At 33.5% G+C, this 22266-nt stretch overlaps 1 protein-coding gene across 11 annotated transcripts in view; it reads left to right on the plus strand.

The window, feature by feature from the left end:
* mmd (disintegrin and metalloproteinase domain-containing protein mind-meld) overlaps positions 1 to 22266 on the plus strand; it is a 476847-nt gene that overhangs the window by 429835 nt on the left and 24746 nt on the right. For all 11 annotated transcript variants that reach the window (XM_076112972.1, XM_076136870.1, XM_076112975.1 and 8 more), the window contains 3 exons: positions 6043 to 6179; positions 11489 to 11705; positions 15334 to 15506. In XM_076112972.1, the coding sequence (XP_075969087.1) occupies positions 6043 to 6179; positions 11489 to 11705; positions 15334 to 15506 (527 nt within the window). The remainder of the gene's footprint in view (positions 1 to 6042; positions 6180 to 11488; positions 11706 to 15333; positions 15507 to 22266) is intronic.

Below are 22266 nucleotides of genomic sequence, written 5' to 3' on the forward strand. Positions count from 1 at the left end.
TTTAAATTGAGTTTTAGATTTTGTGTTGAAGTTTGAATAATTTTGTTATGAATAGAGGTCTCACGCGTGCTTGTGCTTGCTTTGCTGATGCAAATACAACTTTGAGCAAAAATGTATCATAAGTTTTTCTTTCATGATATAACATCACTGACTGAGCATTTTAAAGTGATGATTATACCAAAATTATTCTCAATAGAGACGTGTTCTCTCTATTCCATCACTCTTATAACCTTTACATGCTATTCGAAGAACGAACATCACTACGAGCTTATAATAAAACGACGCGACTCAAATTTTGAAACGAACATTTCTGCATAGCAATTGCTTACACTACCACAGAGAACAATAATAAAAATACAATTAAAATCAATGTGAATTCATCAAACAACTACAAATACTTGCAAAGGTCTGACAATTGGTTCGTGTCACTTGGTTTCCTCGTCACGTACCGGAGCAGTCGTATTTTATTAGATCATTAGGCTTCACATCGTGTCTCTTGGCCGGTCCATCAATACGACATTCAGTGCCTGTTGCAATAGAAATTAGATTATGTGGGTTTTACCTGTTACTGATTGATTGGTTTTGAATTAAGAGAGAAAGGCTGTAATATTTTAGTGTTTTAGAAATCGGTTTTAAGGCCTGCGTTACTTATTAATATGATACTAATACGAGCTTTTGCTAGAAATAACGCACTGTGTGCAATTTTGTAAGAAAATAGTGAATATATTTTTACATAAGTTACATAAATACATAAGTATATATACAGAGACTACAGAACGCCACTTGGTAAGAACTTCTCTTGCCTCATTCACATCCACACTTCTTGTCATACAGGATCACCGGTTGCAAATATTATTTTGCAGGATATTATAATTATAATCAGCCTAAATATCATCACAATCGCTCCAATCCCAATCATCGTGTCATAGTCGTGAAAGGGAAGATAGAATTAGTTCTTGCGCTCAAAATATTTCTAAATCATGCTTGTGGAAATCATTAAATGCAGCACCACTCCTTAACAACTACATCAAAATTTTCACAATATGGTCACATTTACATGTTTCTTTTCTCAATATAGTACTTAAAATTTCAATCTACATTGTCGCTATCCTTCCTTCTTTTTCTCAACACAGTACCCATCGTTTGAACCTACATTGTGACTAAAACCTTTTTACTTTATGTCCATCGCAGTCTCAATAGTCATAACTATTCAAAGACATGCTTCCAATTAAAATAAAATACAAAGTTAAAGTCAGTCGTTGTGAAATTACATCGCGCCCGAGTCCCCTCGGCTTGCAGTCTTGAGTCTTGTGCCAAAACGATCAATGTTCAAATGAGGTTTCTTTGTGTCGTAAATGGACGCAGATTAGTTTTCTAACATTGATCCTGAATGTAGAATCAGTGTTGATTTATTGATAGTGCTTTTAAGGAGCAAATGTAGCAAACGGCATTAGAAAACAAACTTTAACTAACTACTTATTTGATACTATGTTCGTGAAAATAAAAAATGTTTATGTGTTGTGCACTAATTTAACAATAACTTATGTTAAATTAGTGCTACACTTGTATTGCCAAAGAGCTGAAAGGATTAAAACGTTATTTAGCATAGAGATATTTGAACAAGAAGGCTAGTTTTCTTTTTGACATTTAATGAAAAATAAATTATTCTGTATGTGAGAGTAATAAATACGAGTACTATTCATTTATTTTTAATCGTACGTCTCTAAAAATGTGTTGAAACAATCTCCAACAGGATCTAATTCTCAGCAAAAAATCTAATCTAGTTTTTGTATTAGGATCATTCCTAGTTTTTGCTAGAATAGTACGTGTCCTATTAAAGATAAGCCTAGGTTACCATTTCTGGAGTCGTTTTAGACACTCAATGTTAATTGAAGTAATTTTGGAGAAATTTTACCGTCCGCCTAAGTAGGTGCTACTTTATATTGAAACAATATTGTGTTACAGATATTTTGACTCTTTTTTGTTGGTAGCGTATTAGAATTTCTTGTTTTTATAGCCTATATTACAAATACCCTTACAAGATCTCCCCCTTACAACTCCCTCAAGTTCACTAATGTCCTCAATTCCTGTGTTTTTGTTTACCTCTGCCAGCCAGGACTTTGCATACAAGGCTTTTTACTAACTCGTTAAACTATAGCAATATCCATCAAACACAAATTAATAAAACAACTTTCCAATCACTTATCGACAGATTCTAAATCAGTGTTAAAACTTCAAAAGCGCCGTAAGCTCTATTAAATTAATGCAGACTTGTTAGAAAATTTTAATTATCGTACAGAAACGTCTTGAAGCCTACTAACACAGTATCCCTGACTTTGGGATACAATCCCTACTGAATTAAACTGATACTAAGGACGTCTAGAACTTCCAAGGGCATAGGCCAACAAACTTCAAATTCAAACCTTATTTCTATGTAATAAAAAACAATTTCGTTTGAATATTTCACCGTTGAAGTTATTTTGTACTCTATAATTGTCGTCATAAAGTTCATTTTAAATTGTGTGTAATTTTATACGTTTTTGTGTATCCAATAATATTTGTTATTGGTTCAATTTGAAGGTTTCGATGTCTGTGACGGCTTTCTGAAGTACTTTATTTAACAACTCTATAGAATAGGCGTAAACATTGTCACTGAAGTTTACGTTTAGAGTTTGGTTAGCATCCCTACATTTTACAGCGAATAATTGCGGCAAATATTACTCTGAACCATCAAATTTTGTTCGGCTAGAAATTGTTTTACACATTTCTTGGGGGCATACAAAGTCCCAATGCAATTCTTTATCTCTGAATGGAACCTAAACCTTTGTGACTCTCTCTCTACTACTACTACACCAGAACAGTCACATAATATAATGTACTGCAACATACTAATATTTGAATTGTAAACCACGCCATGTACAACACACAGCTGCCACAAGTGACGCCGGGTTGTATAATAGTTATGTTAATAACCTGTTGATACCACCTGTCAGTATTGATCATTGCATTGTGTTATAGCTGATCTATTGATAGCTGTTATAGGGGACAACTATAACTTTAGATACTATAGTGTTGCATAAACTTTTGTTGTTTGAACACTTTTGTATCGATGAACTATGTCGTCAATAATGGATACTATGTAGTATAAAAGCCTGGTTTAGGGTGCTCTTTTCTTGGAGTATATAAATATTTGAAGGGGAAATTGATAAAAATAACAGTAGTTGCCTTGTCGATGTTTAATTTTGCTCATTGAAGCAGTTTTGTCATTTTATTTTCAAATTGCCTACCTAAATCGCACTTGGCCAGCGAAGTGGAGTAAAGGCCTAGCCAGCTCTTCATTCCAGGAGGAGACCCTTACCTAGCAGTGCGGTATTAATGAGTAAAATTATTTAATCTATTTAACGTTTTGATAAAAACAGATTCACACCTTTTTGTTATTAACAAAAAAATCTTCATCTAATAAAATTATCAGCCGATTGAAAAAACGTATCTCAAGCATTTAAAATCATCTAACAGTTCGACCATAGCTTTTTGCTCTAACTCCCTCCACCGATCAATAAATCAGCCTCTTAGTTCGGCGAACAATCAAACGTCACAAAGAAATCGCGAAGGCCTCTTGACCCGTCTGATTAGCCTAGATTAAATTTACCCCCTCTTCATCCAAAGACCTTTGTCAAACGAAACTGACAGACACGATTGTTTCTTTCAAATTCATTTCATCGTGTATTTTATAGGTAATTCCTGTTGTTGAGCCCGTTGAAATAATTTCTGGGATGTTACGCTTATATTTTGAGGTAAATAATAGCCTTTGTCGGGAATGAAATTATATGGTAACATAAAAAAGTCAATACTTAATTCGTGATATGTTTCCAATTGATCATAAATACACGGTTTCTTTTGACATAGTCAAACAGAACACAATTACTTCCTAGATAATCTCTACTTTCCGCGTTATATTATGTGTGTAATTTTAACCTTGGTAAGAACATAGTAGTTTTTAACTTATCAACGTATGAAACGTCTAAATCGATACGATCGCTCTCACTGAATGAGTAACAAATATATAAAGCTAGCAACAATCTCTGACATTTTATAATACATTTATAAATAAAAGAAAAAAGTACAAAGCGGTTTCGAATCCCATTCATAGCAATACATAAATAACAAAAAGATTAATTGGAGGGTACTTTGCAATCTAAATTGCAAGTGGGTACCTAATCTTAATAAAAGAACAGTAAGTATAAGTACCTTGTTAGTCTAATGGGTGAAGTAGTTAATCCAAAGATATAGGCCCCATTTAAATCGAACGGTATTAATGGTTTCTTTGTCTAGATTTTTAGTGCAATAGTATTTAGGTTAGGAAATAAGTATATTCTTAGGCAGTACAAGACGAATCTAAATAATTTATTCTTTTTTATTTTCGTAAATTACTTACAGTTTAATCATTAAAGTAATGTATCGACAAATATAAATAGTTTTGTCTGCCAAAGTTCACTAGTTAATGCGCAAGGTAGCTGTTTTATTGGTCCCGTGTTGGGCGCCATAAAAATGGCGAGGCACCGCGATACTGGGATAAAAATATTTTTACATTTAATTAATCCAAAGTTTTCAGTAATGCATTTTACTATACTACTACTATTACTATACTGACTAACAGTATTACAAAATCAGCAGAGAGTTTTAACAAAACAAGTTTGACGTCATCTAAATTTGATAAAAAAATCTATTTAAACCAAACTCACCTGATCGATAGCAGTCTTTCTAAATTTCTTGAAGAGCCCTTAAAGCCTCCAATACGATAGGCTTTACCGTCAATAAAATTTGACGACTTTAAGCGTTACACATTAGCCGACACGGCACTAACGACGAGCTCTCAAGATCCCCTGCATTTATGTAATGACGCCATATTAGACGATATTATCGGGCCTCTGGAATAAAGGTTAGCCAGGATTTAGAACTGCTCATGTATATTTTTGGAAGGTTTAGTAAGTTCTTGAAGATCTTAGAGTGAGATATAATTTTACCTGTTTTAAATAAGTACTCTTTGACGAAATAAGTTGCTTTGTTTACATTGTTTAAACTACAATAAAATAAATAGCAGTCATATTTCATTCAATCCCGAGACTTTTTAACTTAATTGAAATAACCATAGAAATCTAAGTATTAACATTCAACCATTATGTAATAAATAGATTAGAATCGTAAGCTTCGAGAATTATAGGTGTGATATTATAAAATCAAGACACTACATTGCAATAACAAAAGTTTGTTAAACACACTATCGACTTTCGTAACCCCAATTCTACCAACCTTTCAAATAAATAACAAATTCCAATTTGAGGGTAGTCAGTTTTTTGCATGAATCAACTGTAATTCCTTTTAAATTAGTAAGCGTTGAACCGTTAGACATCGCAAATGTGATTAATGAAACTAATTTTTGCAGAAAAAATGTCCTAAATTTTCTTATAGCCTTGGTTTTACCTTAAAAAGTAGAAGTTATGATTATTATGTAATTATCAGTGATGGTTTCCGCCAAGAGCCGTCTAATATACCTACTTTTGTTGAAGGTAGGCGATTCTTTAATTTAAAGGTTTACCTTATTAGGCAAGTGGTATTAGAAATTATGTGCAATTTTGGTGTTTTAATTAGAATAATGTTTTCCGTTAATTTAAGATATATTTATATTGCATCTGTCGACTATCTACGCGTAAATACAAAAGGCATTTCTTATTACCAATGAAAGCGTTATTACAAAATAATTATAATTGTTTTGATGGTGACGAACTGATCGTCAAAAACAAGATGTTTCTAATTACTTTATCAGATACTTTAGATTTTAAACGATGCAAAGCAAAGGTTTACCTACATCTGATTCAAAAAGATCTTTCACACTAGCTTTTGCCAATGACACTACATAGTAGCATTTGTAATGCGACTTATACATCAAATCTTTGTTGGCAAAACGCCAGTTTATATCATCCCAAGTAATATTTCCCAAGAACAACACTAATGGGGCTGCGTTTTACCGATTCGTTTCAGCAGAAGCACCCTCATGTGATCTTCGAGGCGCGGACGAAGGCCAACAAGGGGTGCGCGAACAAGCTGGAGTTCCGGCCCAAGAGCCGCCGCACCAAGCACGTGTCCTACGTCGAGGAACCGCTCGGTGATGACCCTGGCGTGTAAGTAGCCTTTAGCTTTACTATTAATATTAAAGTCTGACTTTTTGTCATGCGTGCTGGTACACAAATAAATTGAAAAACAGAAATGATACGTCAAATGTAAGAGATAGCGAAGAAATAGATTTGGAATTGATTCAGTTCTGGGCCAAAAATAATTGTTGTGTCATCAGATTTTTTTCTTTTATAAATCTCTAGTGGTAGTCTAATTCTTGAAGAATATGCTACTTTTAGTCAGAGGAATTACCCCTATTGTGCGATAAAATTAAAATTTTATCTTACAGTTGATAAATTAAGTGATTATCATAGCTAGCATAGCATTACTTAGCTAAAAAATCTACCCGTATCTTACAAAAGAGTAGACTATGAAAATCAAGTTTTTAAAAACGTACTACACTATCACAGTTACTTAACCACAGACAAAGAGCATTACCACACTAAATAACGACATCAAACTACACAATTCAAAAAAAGAACACCACAGGTGCAAGTAACAGAAAACTAACTTAAGAATTCGTTTAGAAACGCGAACACCTAACAAGTTTGTTTTCATCTTTTTCACTTAACACCCGTCTCCTTTGGGAACGAGGGCAGACCAAGTTGTTACAAGTAGAATACTTTGCTGTCAATTTGTTTCACGAAGGCGGACGAAGCCGGGGGATTTAACACGACTGTAACTAATTTAGCGCTTAATTACCGGAAAGTTGTCAAAATGGTTTTGATGGTTCGATTTTCGAATGTTTTCGGAGGGTGCTTGTATCTATGGAGTATATTTTTTAATTATTAGATTTGGTTTTTGTAATGTTGGTTTTTTTTGAGTCTGTTATATACTATTTTTAATGTACGATGATAAAATCTTGGTTTATAGTAAATTAGTATTAGTACTAAATCGCGTTTTAAGTCAAATTCGAGATCAATTATACAGCTAACTACTTACTAATCTAATTCCCCAATTATTTTAGCACATAAAAAGCAATAAACGAAAACTAGCTTAAAAAGAATTTCCCTCCAAATCGTATAACCATCGAATAAGTTTCCAAAAGGCTGTAAAAACTTTACCGCTTTATTAATCATAGTTTTGTCCGAACGAAGTCGAAAACGAATAATGCAGCGACTTGCCTAGTTTTTTCTTCACACAGTGAACTACCATTATGAATTCTATTTGAGAAAATAATTTTAACTTCAATGACAAAGGAAATACTTTGTTATGCATTCTCTACGGTATTTTTTCGCTGAATTTATTTGAACGAGAGACTTTCTTGTTGCTCCTGTTTCGGAAATGCTATCCGTTATTTTAGTGCTTTGAAAATGCTATTTTAGAACACTAAATTTGAAAGCAATTCACATTTACTGTAGTTCGTTTATTAGTGCAGAAATAGTCTTGAAATAACATTTCTGTTTTGATATTGTGAGTATTATTAGTTCATTTTGCCATTCTCTCTAATTGTATTAAAGCATATTATAATGACTAGTAAATACGTATTAAGCTATTAAAGATTTTTCTTAAAAAGCAATTAGATAGTTGTAAACCAAAGCTGGTTTTATTCGCATTATACACAGGATATTACGTCTAAAACGAATGTCTTCATCCAAATTACGAAAGTTTTACGAAAATCGGACCAGTTATTTACAGGAGTAAGAACATTCAGATTCATAATGCTGTTTCAAAGTCACATTCAATCATCAGTCAACATTTCAATCAAATTTTAATACAAACGAAGCATAAATTAAATACAACACAATCTAAAATCCATAAACCAAATACAATAAAATATATTTGTGAAACTTCCACCGCGTGTCTATAACATCCACCGTACATACATACATACATACATACATATGTATGATGGTGGATTATAATTGTGACCGCAGCCAACGGTTCGTTAAATCGCATTAATTATTGACATCGACGACACACAGCTGTGCTGACAATGTTTCATACATAATCATACATACACTTGTATGAAAGTGAATAAAAAGCACTGGAAAATAGGGATCACTGTCTCGTTAGTTACAGATACGTATAGAGGCTTATTTGTCCAAGTGAAAGACGATAATAGTGAGAACTTTACGTGTAAAAAATCATTTATGAGTGAAGTACGTAATTATGAGGTGACAAGAAAATACAGAGGATTTGAAAACCTACTCCTTTTCTCGAAGATGGTAAGAAAAATTAAATGAATCTGTGTTAATAAAAATCTCCATAGATTTTTTAACACAGAGTACTCGTTTTTTATATTATCTATGATCTTTCAAAATGAAAAATGTTAATATTTTAGTTCGAAAAGATTGCTTAAAAACATTTCAAGAGTTAATTGCAAAAAATACTCTACAATTATTTTTTTCCCAAAAAGGACTAAGTATAATCTGTCATACCTAATGTTTAATTTTTTTCTATCCAATAAAACCAATAGATATTTAGCTTCATACCAACACATTGAAGAGTATCTTCCCAATCAAAAACCCCGCTAATATTCCCAATACATTAAAGTATACATTAACAAAATATCGGCGGCAACAGATCTATTAGAGGCTTTATCGAAGGCTTTCACCTCATAAATCATTCTCTCCAACACAATTTGTTGGCGCCACTGATGAAAGCCGGCCCCTGAGGCTTCATTCACTATACTACCTACTTATGTAACGCTATTATAAATAATACTATTTAGTTTGGTTTATACCTCATTGCCAAGTTTTTAGTGTAAGTTTTCTCCGATAAAATGTGTTTATTAAAATCTATTTGCGCTATAAAAAATATGTTCAATATTTAGACATAAAGACGTACATAGTCTTAATGTCTAAATATTGAACATATTTCTTGTATTAATTTCGAAACGCAGTTGATTATACAGCGGGAGTTAAAAATACTCAGTGACTTTTTATTGTAGTCAAGTTTTCATAAGGATAGTGGACATCCTGCTATATGACAATGCAGCTACGAGCGACATCCAAAAATACAACTGAACTCAGCAGTTGTGTCTGTACTCGAGGATAAGATCAATTAGTTATTATGTTTTCTGTCTCTTTTCCTCCCCCTGTATTTGTCTCTCTTTCACTCAGTATGGGACTTTGCAGTACCTTAATGACAATATTGACATTCAAAAAGTGTCGTTTAGCGAATGATTCGATATCTGAAAGTTAATGAACGAATGAATGCACGAAATGAACGAATGAGTGAGTTCGATACGGTTTGAAGTTTTAATTAATTACCTCCAAAGCTTTTGTTTTCACTTGAAAAAGTAACAATGGCGGCCCCTATGTTTTATAATTAATAATTATAGGAAAAATACTTTGACACAAAGGACTCGATTTGCAGCAGCTCAAAAAGAAATATTATTGTGTATTGATTATGTTATTTGTTATTATTGTGTTGAACCTAAAACCTATTTTATATTCAAATGTTGCAATTTTAACCTCATGAATGTTAACAAAAAACATAATTTATACTAACATTATGAAGTGAAATTGCATCTGTGTGTTCACTATGTTTTCACGGCTTAGACAAAATAATTATGAAGCAGTATGATAGATTTATAGCCCATTGATGAGCATAACACATGATTATATTATATACTAGCGTTATAGAACTAAGTGGCCTTCTATGGTCTCTGCCTACCTCTATGGGAAAAGCGTGATTTTATGTATGAACGTATGTATGTATACTAGCTTGTAATACCATTTATCAGTTATATAAGAAGCTAGTAGTATAACTAGATTTAAATAGTTATGTATGTATTTAGACTAAAATTCGAAAACGAATATTCAAACTGTACTCACTCAAAACCATACATACTTGTAGAAGCCCTTAGCAAATATAACAAGACATGAGGTTTGGCCGTGACAAATCTGTTTAACTCACCCTCCAACACGGGTACGGTAACCAATCTAAAATGAAATTAATATGGCACACGTTTAAGAATATTATTATTACGTATGAGATCGTTTTGGTGTGGTGAAACGTGCATCATTACTCAGGTTAAGGTGCTGAGGCTAAGTTAATGATGGGTGGCCATTCGTTGAAATAAGGATTAATTTGTAGGTTGGTTAAGCTATTTTGTTAGGGTCAATGTATTGATGGGTGACGATAGATTTGATCGAGTGATAGCTACGATTTTGTAAAAAAATATTACAAAATGTATTGTAGTTTTAATCGAATTGGACTAGAAATTTCATGAAAGTTAGTGAAAATATAAAGTGACACGACGTTTTCTTTGAAAAATTGGTTTAGTAAAGAAATAAAATAAATATTGTGAAGATAACAGACACAGAAAACATCCATCACAAAAGTTTCATGACACATACAAGACGCAGATAAAAAAAAACTATCTAGAGAAATACATTCCATTTGTACAACACATTTCAATTAACTCCACATCAACACACTCTGTATTATAAACTTATGTTTGTATTCATAATATCGCAAATATACAGTAACCCAAACAAAACACTTTATTTGCTATAACAACATATAACAAAAACAACACAGATCACCCTTCAGAAGCAGTGAACCAACATATACCAGAGATCATTACATTTTCTATTTACAATAGGGGCAATCGAACTTCCCGGAAGCAATCTATCCGGGCGGGTCCGGGAAATTTCCCTAGTTCCCGATAATAAGACCCAGGATAGAAGACTGATAAACTTGATTAAATACTGCCCCTCCAAGCGGGTGGGTGGAAAAACCCCCACTTAATAATCTTAAAACCGATTTTTAAGGATACGCACTTTTTATAATCTGTGCAATGCGATTATCTGTGGATATTTTCTGATCAATTTGGCGGGAATTGTCTGGTGAATTAAAATGAACAGTTTTGTCACGTTTCGTTACAATTTTTCGGTTTAATTTAGTGGACGATGTTTTGTTTGCGTTTTTCGTATAATAATCGTAGTTTCCACCCGTTATTATGATTTTATTCACGAAGTGTCATGATTGATATTCAGCTAAGATCCGTTTACTTTCATGTAATATACTTTCTCTGAGGCGTTATGAAGTAACTTCGAAATTAAACATTAAATTTATATTTATACTTATATTTAACCAGTTTACTCTTTTTCACATTTGCTTAAAAAGAGTTCTTACTACTTCGCATTCTAAAAAAATACGGGCACTACTTTGACAAGTATTACAAAAAAAGAAACAAATCTAGACAGCACAGATTTGACATATCATTTACGCGCCAACTTCATCGAAACATTTTAATAATATTTTTTGTATTTCAACAAGACTATTATTTCAACAACAAAACAAAGTAAAACGAAACAAAAAGTCATACAATCACCAAATAAACATCAATTTTTATTTTCTGCAGGGATTCATCGCCCCGTGCGAAAGAAGAGCGCGCATGGCGTTGGTGGCAAGACGCTGGTCTCCGGGCGCTCAACCGTCGCAGGCGTGACGTCAGAGAGACCACGAAGTATATCGAGACAGCACTGGTGATCGACAAGGCTATGTTTGATAGAAGGAACGGCAGCACGCGGTCTGAGGTCGTCCATGATGCGATACAAGTGGCTAATATTGCCGATCTGGTAAGTAAAACTACAATTGAAGATTATTTTTATGAAAGTATGTAATTTTGCGAGTTTGAGGTTATATTTTTGCATTTTTAAAGGCATAAATCTTATTTAGATTATCATAAGTATCTAAGAATTAAAATTGAATATAAAATTATAAATACTTTAGGAACATATTGACAATGTTTTATGTATTGTTATTTTTGCGTAGAACTACTACTACTAATATATTTCCTAAAACTGCGTTAATTTTACGCACCCTATTTCACTGTTCGATGGTCATTTAATTAGTCGTTCAAAAAACAAATTCGTAATTGGTCCAAAAATAAAAGCTCAAAATCAGTATTCATTTTATAAAGCACAGTAAATGTCATTGAGCCTAAATAAACAAAATGAACGTTAAATTCAACCGATGACCTACTAAAACATTTTCCCGTAAAACAAGCTTACTAATGCAATTAGCGAACAAATTCATTATAACGCGACCAAATTGTGAATGTCACAGACGTGCGGCCCACACTTTTGTCAAAGGCACCATTTATTTTGTCAGCATTAAAACGAACGCCACACCCGGACAGGTTTATATGATGCTGGGACAGAAGCAATTTGTAGTGACACTTTTTTTCTAAATGTTAACTCGATTTAGTGATATAGTTTTTATGTAGCTTCACTGTTATTAGTATAACAAAAAACGGTATTATATGAGATGAATAACAGTAAAAGAAAATGTATGTACGGAATATTGTGCAGAACATGTGAGAACACCGAGTTTTTCTTTATCAATTTCTTTCGTTTTCTCTACTTATATACCCAACTAACTGTTTAGGCACATAATGTTAAAAGCGCAAAATGATAAGCTACTACTAAGGCCGGATCGGACAGGTTAGGTTACACTGAGGTTTTTACACTGGTGATATTTTTTTTGGTGATTAAAAACGTTGGATTTTCTATGAAAGAACTGATTACTCAGACAGAAATAAAAATACATTAATTTTTTCAACATTTTTTGCATAACTCAACAACAGTTATACAATGCAACATAATAAAGTCATTCTTATTCTTACTAAACCTTTAAAGCTGAATATCACAAACGTACTTTAACCCTACATTTCTATACAAAACCTAAAGGCCTTCCAGAGCCGTCACTCATAAATTTGTCACTCCGACACATGTCAGACGCACTTCATGACATGTGTTGTGCCCAGTTTTTATCGCCAAAGGACGACGTCGCAATTAGCTCACATAATACATATTGTTCAGTATATTTTATGTCTGTACTAAACTTGTATTTGCCTTTGTACGGGAGATAAAGATGCTGGTTTTATTGCGAGTTATACATTAACTGAAGCCTAAGTCATGATGTATGTGATTACGAATTGTTTTGTCTGTCGTATCTCCTGTTTTGTTGTTCACGTAGTCCCGAGAGATCGATCGACTTGAGCGAGATTACTTAGCACTGGATTCGATTTTAAAACCATTGAGCAGTCACCAATCCTAAGTCGTCCTAAAAATTTGCATCACCAAACTGAACGTGAACATTTAGAATTCTCTCTATGTTCTCTCCGCTTTTCAAAAACCTTTTACATGGTTTCAATTAGCAGGCTGATTGCTAAGCCCATAAACCATTACCGCAACTAACCAAAAACCTTTTCACTCTAAGCCCAAATACCGCTTCAATTTATACCCTCCACGAGTACGCACTTAATTTACTCGATCTATTTACAATTAATACACAGTAGAAAGAAAAGAGTCAATTCGGAGCGGCTAGGCAGCCTTCAGTAATCTCCTTCATTAATCAAATCAACTGAACCCATTTATTTCAACTCACTCCGTTGAAATTTCATTTTATTTTAAAATTGAATTTGAAACGGATAAACCCCGGTATTGTTTGTTAATTATTCTTTAGAAACTGCGCACTCAATATTCGTTAAATTGATACTTTTTTGTTTGCGAATTGTAATGATCGGAACAGACTCGAGTTCTCACAATTAAGACCAAAATATACGTTTTCATCAATCGTTATTGTTGATAAAAATGGAAAGTATTTTTGGTGGATCATGATAATAACATTACAAAGTGAAAAAAGTGTTTCAATCCTTTTCTCCCATGCCTTTTTACACAACACATAATACCTACCTAGAAATATACACACAGTAAGATAAGAACTTGACGGTGTGTATCCATGATTCCTTATTGTTCATTTATAAATCAATTCATTAATCCGGGTTCTATGTCAGCGTATCGTCATTATATTTCCATAAGGTTGGCAAGTCCTTATAATTCGGGTAGCCAGCAAGTCATCTCCGCTTACACACCAGGCGCACATAAAATTCGCCAAAACATCAAAACTTCTAAATTGAAACTCGTAACTTCATTAAAAGTTCGTACCCACTAAATAAGTAATGCTTGTCCGAAATTCAATTTTTGACTTAATCAAAACGTTTTGTGAGCGTATAATGGCGTGTGTTCCGGCTTTTAAATAGAACTGAAAGGCCAATTTTCTAAATAATGAAGTTGTCCCTTCACATAGCTGGCGCGCGCTAGTTTCGCAAAAAGACCTCGCAGAATCGATGGGCGAAAAATTTTGCTTTCAAATTTTTTTGGTTGGGAAATTGATATTTTTTTTTTAGCCGCCGTGGATAGGGACTGAATTGTTTCGAGTTTTTTTGTGGAACTAACGAACATTAATATGAAGCGGGTGTGCGGCTTTTTGTAGTTTTTGCGTAGTCCTTGTTTCGTGTATTTTTGAACGACGTGTCAGAAAAACTAGTTTTTTATTAAAAAATTCATCGAGTTTTTGAAGACATTTGGAGTGAAATAATTAAATATTTGAAGCGCAATATTATACTTATCTCGTACTTCTCAAACTTGAGAAGTTTTGTAGTATGCGGGTTGTGTTCTTGACAGCTGAAGGTTGGAGTTCAAGGTTGTCACCGCATCGATGGAGACGGACTTAAACTCCATACATTTTATCATACGTCATAATAAAAGCTGGCAGTATACCAAAGAATGAACTATAAGAAATGGCGTCCATAAAACATCATGCTCATACGAGCATGTCCTGAAAGTTTCGACAGAGACATATCGTAGAGACATTTTTCTTGTAATTTTAGTTTTGCAATTATGGTAACCAGATGGCTATCTAGTGGAAGCAGTTTTATACATAATACACTGCAAATTCACACACTTCTGCCTCCTAATAAAAAAAATCGTATGTGAAAATTATTTATCATATAATAGTAATTAGAAAGAATATAATAATTATTATTTTCTTTCTAATTACTGTTTCCAATTTTCAGTAGATTATAAACACCCAATTCAAATAATGTTATATGAGTTTGTTAACAAAATTCTTAGTAACTAGGTAATTACCCCGAATTATAAACGTGTCGTGATTAATATGGTACAGAAATCAGATACTCACTTAATCCTTTAAAAACACTGATTATCTAATCAATAATGTTCAGCCTGAACCACTCTAAGGTCTTATAAATATTAATAACAATAGGTTTTTTTTTTAAATCATCTTCCAAACAGGCTTAATATAAAAGACAAACCTCGGCATGTCCCAACCAAACCATAGTATTTATACTATACCAAAAATTATCAAAATAAAGTCTCATATCTTCTAATTCATCCACAGTACTTCCGCACCCTGAACACTCGCGTCTCGCTGGTGTACATCGAGTCGTGGCAGTCCGCGGACCAGGCCGACATCGACCGCAAGCAAGACATCACCAGGGCCATACACAAGTTCAGTGACTACACCGCACGGAAACTCTTCAAGATTGAGAAGGATACTACGCAGTTGCTCACGTAAGTTTTATTCTGCTTTTTATAGGAGTATGTCGATAAATTTCAAGTGATGATCTGTAGCTCGATTCTGTACTACTATAGACTATCGACAACCAACCTTTCATCGAGAAATTTTGTATGAAAATCTGATCAGCGCCTCTACTGGGCTCCGTGAGAACTATTTTGGCAGTACATTTTAAATGTCTAACACTTGATACCCGATAGTACCGAGTGTACAGAAACGCGCTTACGAATAATAAATTAAACGATAAATTGACAGAAACACCATGAAGTACCTTACAGTAGCTCGATCCCCTACTACTATCGACTACCGACAACCGGCTAGTTATCGAGAAATTTTACATCTGTTTAGAGCCTCTAGCGGGCTTCGTAAGAACTATTTTGGCAGTAAATTTTAAATGTCAAACTCTCGATACACGATGCAGTAAACCGTTATTTGAATAACTTCGTTTTCTCTCTACTATAAAATACATTAATTTCTGGCTCTAATATAAAAATAAATAAAACGACGTCTTTTCAGCGGTATTTTAACCAACTCTTTATAATATTAAAAGCATATTTATTCCAAGAACAATTGGATGTTTTAGTATCAACTACAATATGGCTATTATTTTTCCAAATAACAATACTTCAGTCTGTAACAGAATAGTTTTGAATACGTTTTTGTTTTCCAAATGTAGGTTGTCAGATACAAACACAATATCAGTGCAACATATGTAGTCATTAGCGCTTCTAGGAACAGGGACACAGGTCATTTGCACTAGGAAACTCTATCTAAATGACGCTTCTTGTGAAATTCAGACAAAGCGTATTGTTATCAAAGTGAACATTATATTCGGCGAATTGTACAACTCACACGTTTCATGTTAATAGATAGATATACTGTTTCAAAGCGAAACAATTATTATAACATTACACGTGTCTACTAGGAAAGTTGTACAAAAGTCTATTATTTTGACAGTTTAAGTTACTACATAAATTAAAATATAGCGTAGAGTAAACTCAATTTCAAAACAAATACTACCTGCATTCAGTAAAAATGTTCTCGTAGACGCAACCTTTGAGTATGTTCAGTGCTCCAACACTCCTTACATTGCATTTTATTAAAACATCCTCTCCCGCTTGCATTTTGTAAAGTAACACAAATATTTCGCAAGAGACGTCGCCGTCGCTCCGCAAATCTGCTTACAACAACCCTTTTCACTTTGAACCGACAAAATTGCTAGATAGACAGTTGCCAGTGCGCTAAACATCTGAAAATTAATCTCGAAAGCGAACCGAGGTCGAGAATTAATTCGAGCGATAAACGAATTCGTCGAAAAGCGCCTACAAAATGTACAAATTGAACCGTAAACCGTTCATTCCTGAGCTTATTTTCGTATGAATATCAGCAATGATCGTTCTAATTTCACGAATTACTTAGAATCCGCGATAATGCTTCCGACAGGCGTGTTATCAAGTCATAACTCAAACGTCAGCTGCAGTAGTACACGCCAATATCTGTGAAACATTACTGTGTCTATTCCGTTTCGATCGGGAGGGAGCTTGTCTCGTGAATGATTGATGTCTATCAAATATTTACGAGGGCCTGTAACCTAGAATAGCGGGAATCCTTCGGGAAAGAATGCCACCGAGTGACAGCCAAACAATACGATCTTGGCATTTATTGCCAACAGTTTTTTTTAGGTTATCGCAGAAATCTACATATTCATCTTGAGTGGTTCTGGCGTGAGGGGTTAAAATATAATAAAATAAGTATATTGTCTGTGACTCACTGGGAGACGGCTCAATGGGATATGAAGGATGTCACAAATTCCCGAATCCAATAATGTATTTGAAGCGTAACATGAGAGATCTGCTTGAATATTAGGAACGTATAAGATCAGAAATCGAAACTGTTTCACATGGCAACAAAGCAGCCAACATGTTAAATAGAAATTCTCTTAAAACAAAACCCAAAAACGTATTAAGAAACTCGATTGCAAGTAAACGAAATCAATGTTATTAATTTATGTATTTCGGGTCCAGTCGGGTCCAACACAAACACGAGTAACGCAATAACAGTTGGCAGTCAAATTAAATAGACTGACCGACTGACGTAGCCCGTGGCCATTGGTAAACACAAGAATTTTATCTAATTTCACCAACGTCTGTATAGAGAGATCGGACTGCGTGTGCCTAATTGAATTTCCCTGTCGGAAGTAAAGAAAAACAGTTAGCTTTGATTTGATGTTTTGATTTTCATGGGTTGTTTTTCGTGGAATCACTTGTATTTGGTAGTTCTGGCTGTATGTTACATTCTAAGTATTTTATTAGTGATTTCTACGTATTGACTACGTTACATTTGATACGTTATAGATACTCGACAAATGCCATCCAATTCTTGGAAATGTTTGTAGGATCTGCGTAAAGAAATAATGTGATGTTCAATACCTAAATAGCATAAGATCTACGTCAATCAAAGTAGGTTTTAAAATTGACAATAAATAAAGAAAAAGAAGTGCGATTCGTAGAATCAATTTAAACAGAAACCTACAACTCCTAACAAAATTAGACATTTAACTTAGTTTCAATTTCAAATAAAACTTTTGATATGAATTCTGAATCTAGCTAATGAATCTTCAAGTTGCACTTAGCGCAGTTCATTCAAGCTATAAATTGAAAATAACTTTAAGCTTCACTGATTTGAAACTGATACTAATTAAATAACATGAAACCTCTAGAAACTTAGTGGAAGTAAAACGAGATTTTACGAGATAAAACTAGATATTCACAGTTGCACGCGACTAAGAGAAGACGAGGCTTGATTACATCTTCGCTTCTTTCTTTCGTTCTTTGAAAGTGCTGTCAAAGCGTGTCTAGTAGCTTGTAGAATGCAGGTATTCTAAAATAAATACCATTAATTTTTACCTTTTAAAATAATGATCACTTACTTTATTATTTAAAATAACACCGAGAAAAAAGTTGCATGTCTGAGAGTCTGTAACAGTTCTTAAAGGAATGTGAAGTCCCCAATCCTGACATTACCATTATACTTTCACTCTCACTCATTTTGAGAGAAATCCCGTGTCCAGTATGAGATAGTCAGATACTAATGAATCTTCAAAAAGTATGAAGTATACTAAGCTTTCCGAAAATACATTTTATAGCTTAAAAATAAGTATGTTCATCATATCCCTTAAATTCCTAAAACGGTAACTACATAATCAAGACGATCTATCAAGTAAATAACTAATTCATCACACATTACACAACTCCAAAAATCTAAGTGATTGGTTCCTTAAGGTTTAACGTGACGTGAATCTTATCACAATAGTTCAGTTTTATAGGTGGCCTTCCACCTGAAAGCTTTTCAGAATGGCCTGATTACGGACACATAAAGTGGAAGGTTTTATACCTGTGTGAGCAGAATGTTTCAGCCTATCTTGAAACTTCAGCCAGTTTTCGGTTGACAGCTTAGATTGAGTAGTATTTCGTTCGCACCTTTAAGTATCTGCCGGCAGGAGTGCTGCTGTGCCTTTAAATAAACTTACTTGTATGGTTTATAGCGAAATGTAACTTAAGATTATGTGTACAATGTGGTTCCTGGATGCTTTGAAATATTTTTAGGTAACCAAAATATTAGAAGATTCGGATTAATCTGTGTTATTTTGCCAATGCTTCCTTCTAAAAAGAAAACATGAAACAAATCAATTGAATTTTGTCTCTATTTCGGACAAAAGTACAAAATTTTAACAAATCCGTAATAAACCAATCTTTTCCTTTCAAAAATCAAATGAAAATAATATCCAACCGACATTTTTCTCCAATTATCTGTCGTCACTGTCAGTTACAAAAGGATCCAAGATGGCGGCGGTGACGTCAGCGCTATCGCTTGTTGCCGAAGTAATTCAACTATAATTTCCGATATCCGAGTCGAATCGATTCCCGGCGAAGTATACTCTCTTTGAGTATCGAGTGTACCTTCCAAAGTTGCGTCGCTTACTCCGTACGTTGATGGAAACATACGGATACAAAGTTGGTACAGACACGGTGAAGTTTTAAATGAAGCTGTTTCAAAAACGTTGTACATATAATATTGTACAGATAAGTTAAAACTATAGTGCAATTTAGTCATTTAACTTAATTTGAAGTGATCAAACATGCAATCTAGACTTTTAGACTATTATTATCTTAAAAAGTCGTCGATTGAATTAACGACAACTGTCTTTTATGATTTTTTTTACGTTTTAACCTTTGTTGTCTTCAAAAACATTACTTATACTTCACCTAATACATTACTGAAGAGTCTCAAAACAAAAGATTTTTGTCTTTTTTTAAGGATAAATGTTCAGATACTTAGCAGTTTTTTCACGTGCCTGCTCCATGCCCCGCATCTGTATGTTTCTAACAAGTAATATTTCTGCAAGTTGTGACGTTATCTCACCTCATTACGGAGTTTGTCAAATTCGCATTCGATTCGAAACTCGATAAGTGATCGCGAATACTTTCTAGCGATAATTTCTGTTTATTTTAGTAACAAATTTAAGCTTTGAGATTTAGAAAGTTTACACGGGGATTAGGAAATATATTCTACTTTTATAAAATTATTTTACAGGGCTTTGTATAAGATGAATCATCTACTGTATCTTGTATTTAATGGCTGCTGCATTATTGGACTATAATATTTATTCTATTTGGTTTTAGCTTCAATCAAACTTAAATCTTATTAAGCTTAAAAGTGATTAATATAACACTTGGAAATAGTTAATTAAGCATTATCTTTTGATATAAAAAAATATCACTATAGCGAGCACGCTATAGTGATATTTTTTGATTATATTTGATTATAATTCTAAGTTTCAGAACAGCAGTTCTGAAACTTAGAATTATAATCAACATTAGTTTATTATATTCTTGTAAAAAAAATACAAAACCCACAACTCACGCATGGTTTATATTGGTCATCTCATAACCCTTGCCCTACAATAAGGGGTTAAATTCATTTATTAGTTTGTTAATACCCCTCTCACCAATATTGTAATATATATCCTCAATCTATATACAATATTAGTATATTAGATATTCCCAGTCTAGGTAAACTTACTTAGCGACTTAAGCCAAGAACTGATAGAACTTGATGTAGCTACCTCACAGACTAACTTTAATGCAATTCTAGCGTTGTCACCTGACGTCGAACTTTTGATATAGAGTGTTAGATCTCACACATATAGTAGTACTAGTCAAAGGATTTATATTTAACTCATTTCAGAGCCACGGCCGAGATAAAGTCTCTTCTTGAAATTATAAATGAATTAGGACTGAATCTACCAAACTTACCAATTAATAAATATTTCCTTAACAGCTTAAAAAATATAATCTTGCACATCCAATTGACGCTTATCTCTTTGTTAAAATTGTAAACATTTTGGTGTAACAGTTATGTGTGTTAAAAGTCACTGGTATGTTTTCAAAGAATAACTTAACATTAAGGTTAATATCTGAGAATTTCTTTAGATAGCTAGATCCCATTATAAATTAACCGCCAATTAATATAACGTTGGAGCCCATTCTCAGCGTCATAACGGTATAATTTATTTACGTAAGGGACAACAAAGGCCCACATATGGTCCTAATCTACCTCTCCACGGAATAATAGCTTTAAACGCCTGAATATTATAATTTTTATAGCCAACCAGAGGTACCTAATTGTTTTTTAGGAGCCCCAGTTTGGTAATAATCCCTCTGTTGTCTGAAAATCCGTTTATTTTTTAATGAGACGCCTAATTACGCAAAAAGATTGGTTTACGAATTCGTAATTGATGCCGTCAAATTAGTGTTGGACATTGTTTTTGTCTTGCTTCCTTGTAAAAGACAAATCGAGCGAAACATAATCTTATGTCAGGGAAAACTTTTTAATATTACGACTTAACTTACGACGAAACTTTTTATTATTGAAACTTGTCAAGTAATAACGTTATTTACCTTTATTTAAACTTGACGTTTAGGTGTCGCAAGGTAACTACTAATCTAAACATCAAAATAAAACACAAAATGTTTATATTAAAATACCACATTTTGGCTGCAAACCAAAAAATTTAAAACCATCCATTGCAGTGAACTACTTTTAAAATTGCGAATGTAATATACCAATTCAAATACACATTTCCACTTCAGTACTGAAATGTAAACCTGTAAACTAAAACTTGAAAATTTAATTCATATAACGAACACTTTGAGCACATACGGGAACATTTCCGGACTTGAAACTTTCCGAACTTAAACATTTCTGCAAATATGAAATTAAACATCCGAGCGTAAATACCCGAAGCAAGATACGCAGCGTTTAAAAGGTAGTTGTACATTACTGTTATTGCTTGTTACAGAGCATTTGTTATCTTCATGTAACGTTCCATGGAATGTAAACATTACTTTTTGACATACATCTCTGTAAATAAATATAATTCGACTGCTTGGACAAATTGAAAACGCGCAATGTAATTTGCAGTTGCAGTCAAAAGCCCCATTCTGTCTCAGAAATGCGAACGCTATAATATCGAGTGGTATAAAAGTTAAGGCGATTAACTTTTGATACTATCGTGTCGCCTTCGTTTTGAACGTTTGACATTTAAAATTACTTGGAAAAACAGTTTTAAATTGGTTCCATTTTCCTTGAACATTTTTCAATAGCGACTCGATACCAGTCATAACGTTTCGTGATAAATAAGAATTTTGAAACACAAAAGCAGGGTTGCAAGAATTTCGTTGAATACGACGTCGA

This window comes from Anticarsia gemmatalis, chromosome 4 (genome assembly GCF_050436995.1).
Source record: "Anticarsia gemmatalis isolate Benzon Research Colony breed Stoneville strain chromosome 4, ilAntGemm2 primary, whole genome shotgun sequence".
Taxonomy (NCBI): domain Eukaryota; kingdom Metazoa; phylum Arthropoda; class Insecta; order Lepidoptera; family Erebidae; genus Anticarsia; species Anticarsia gemmatalis.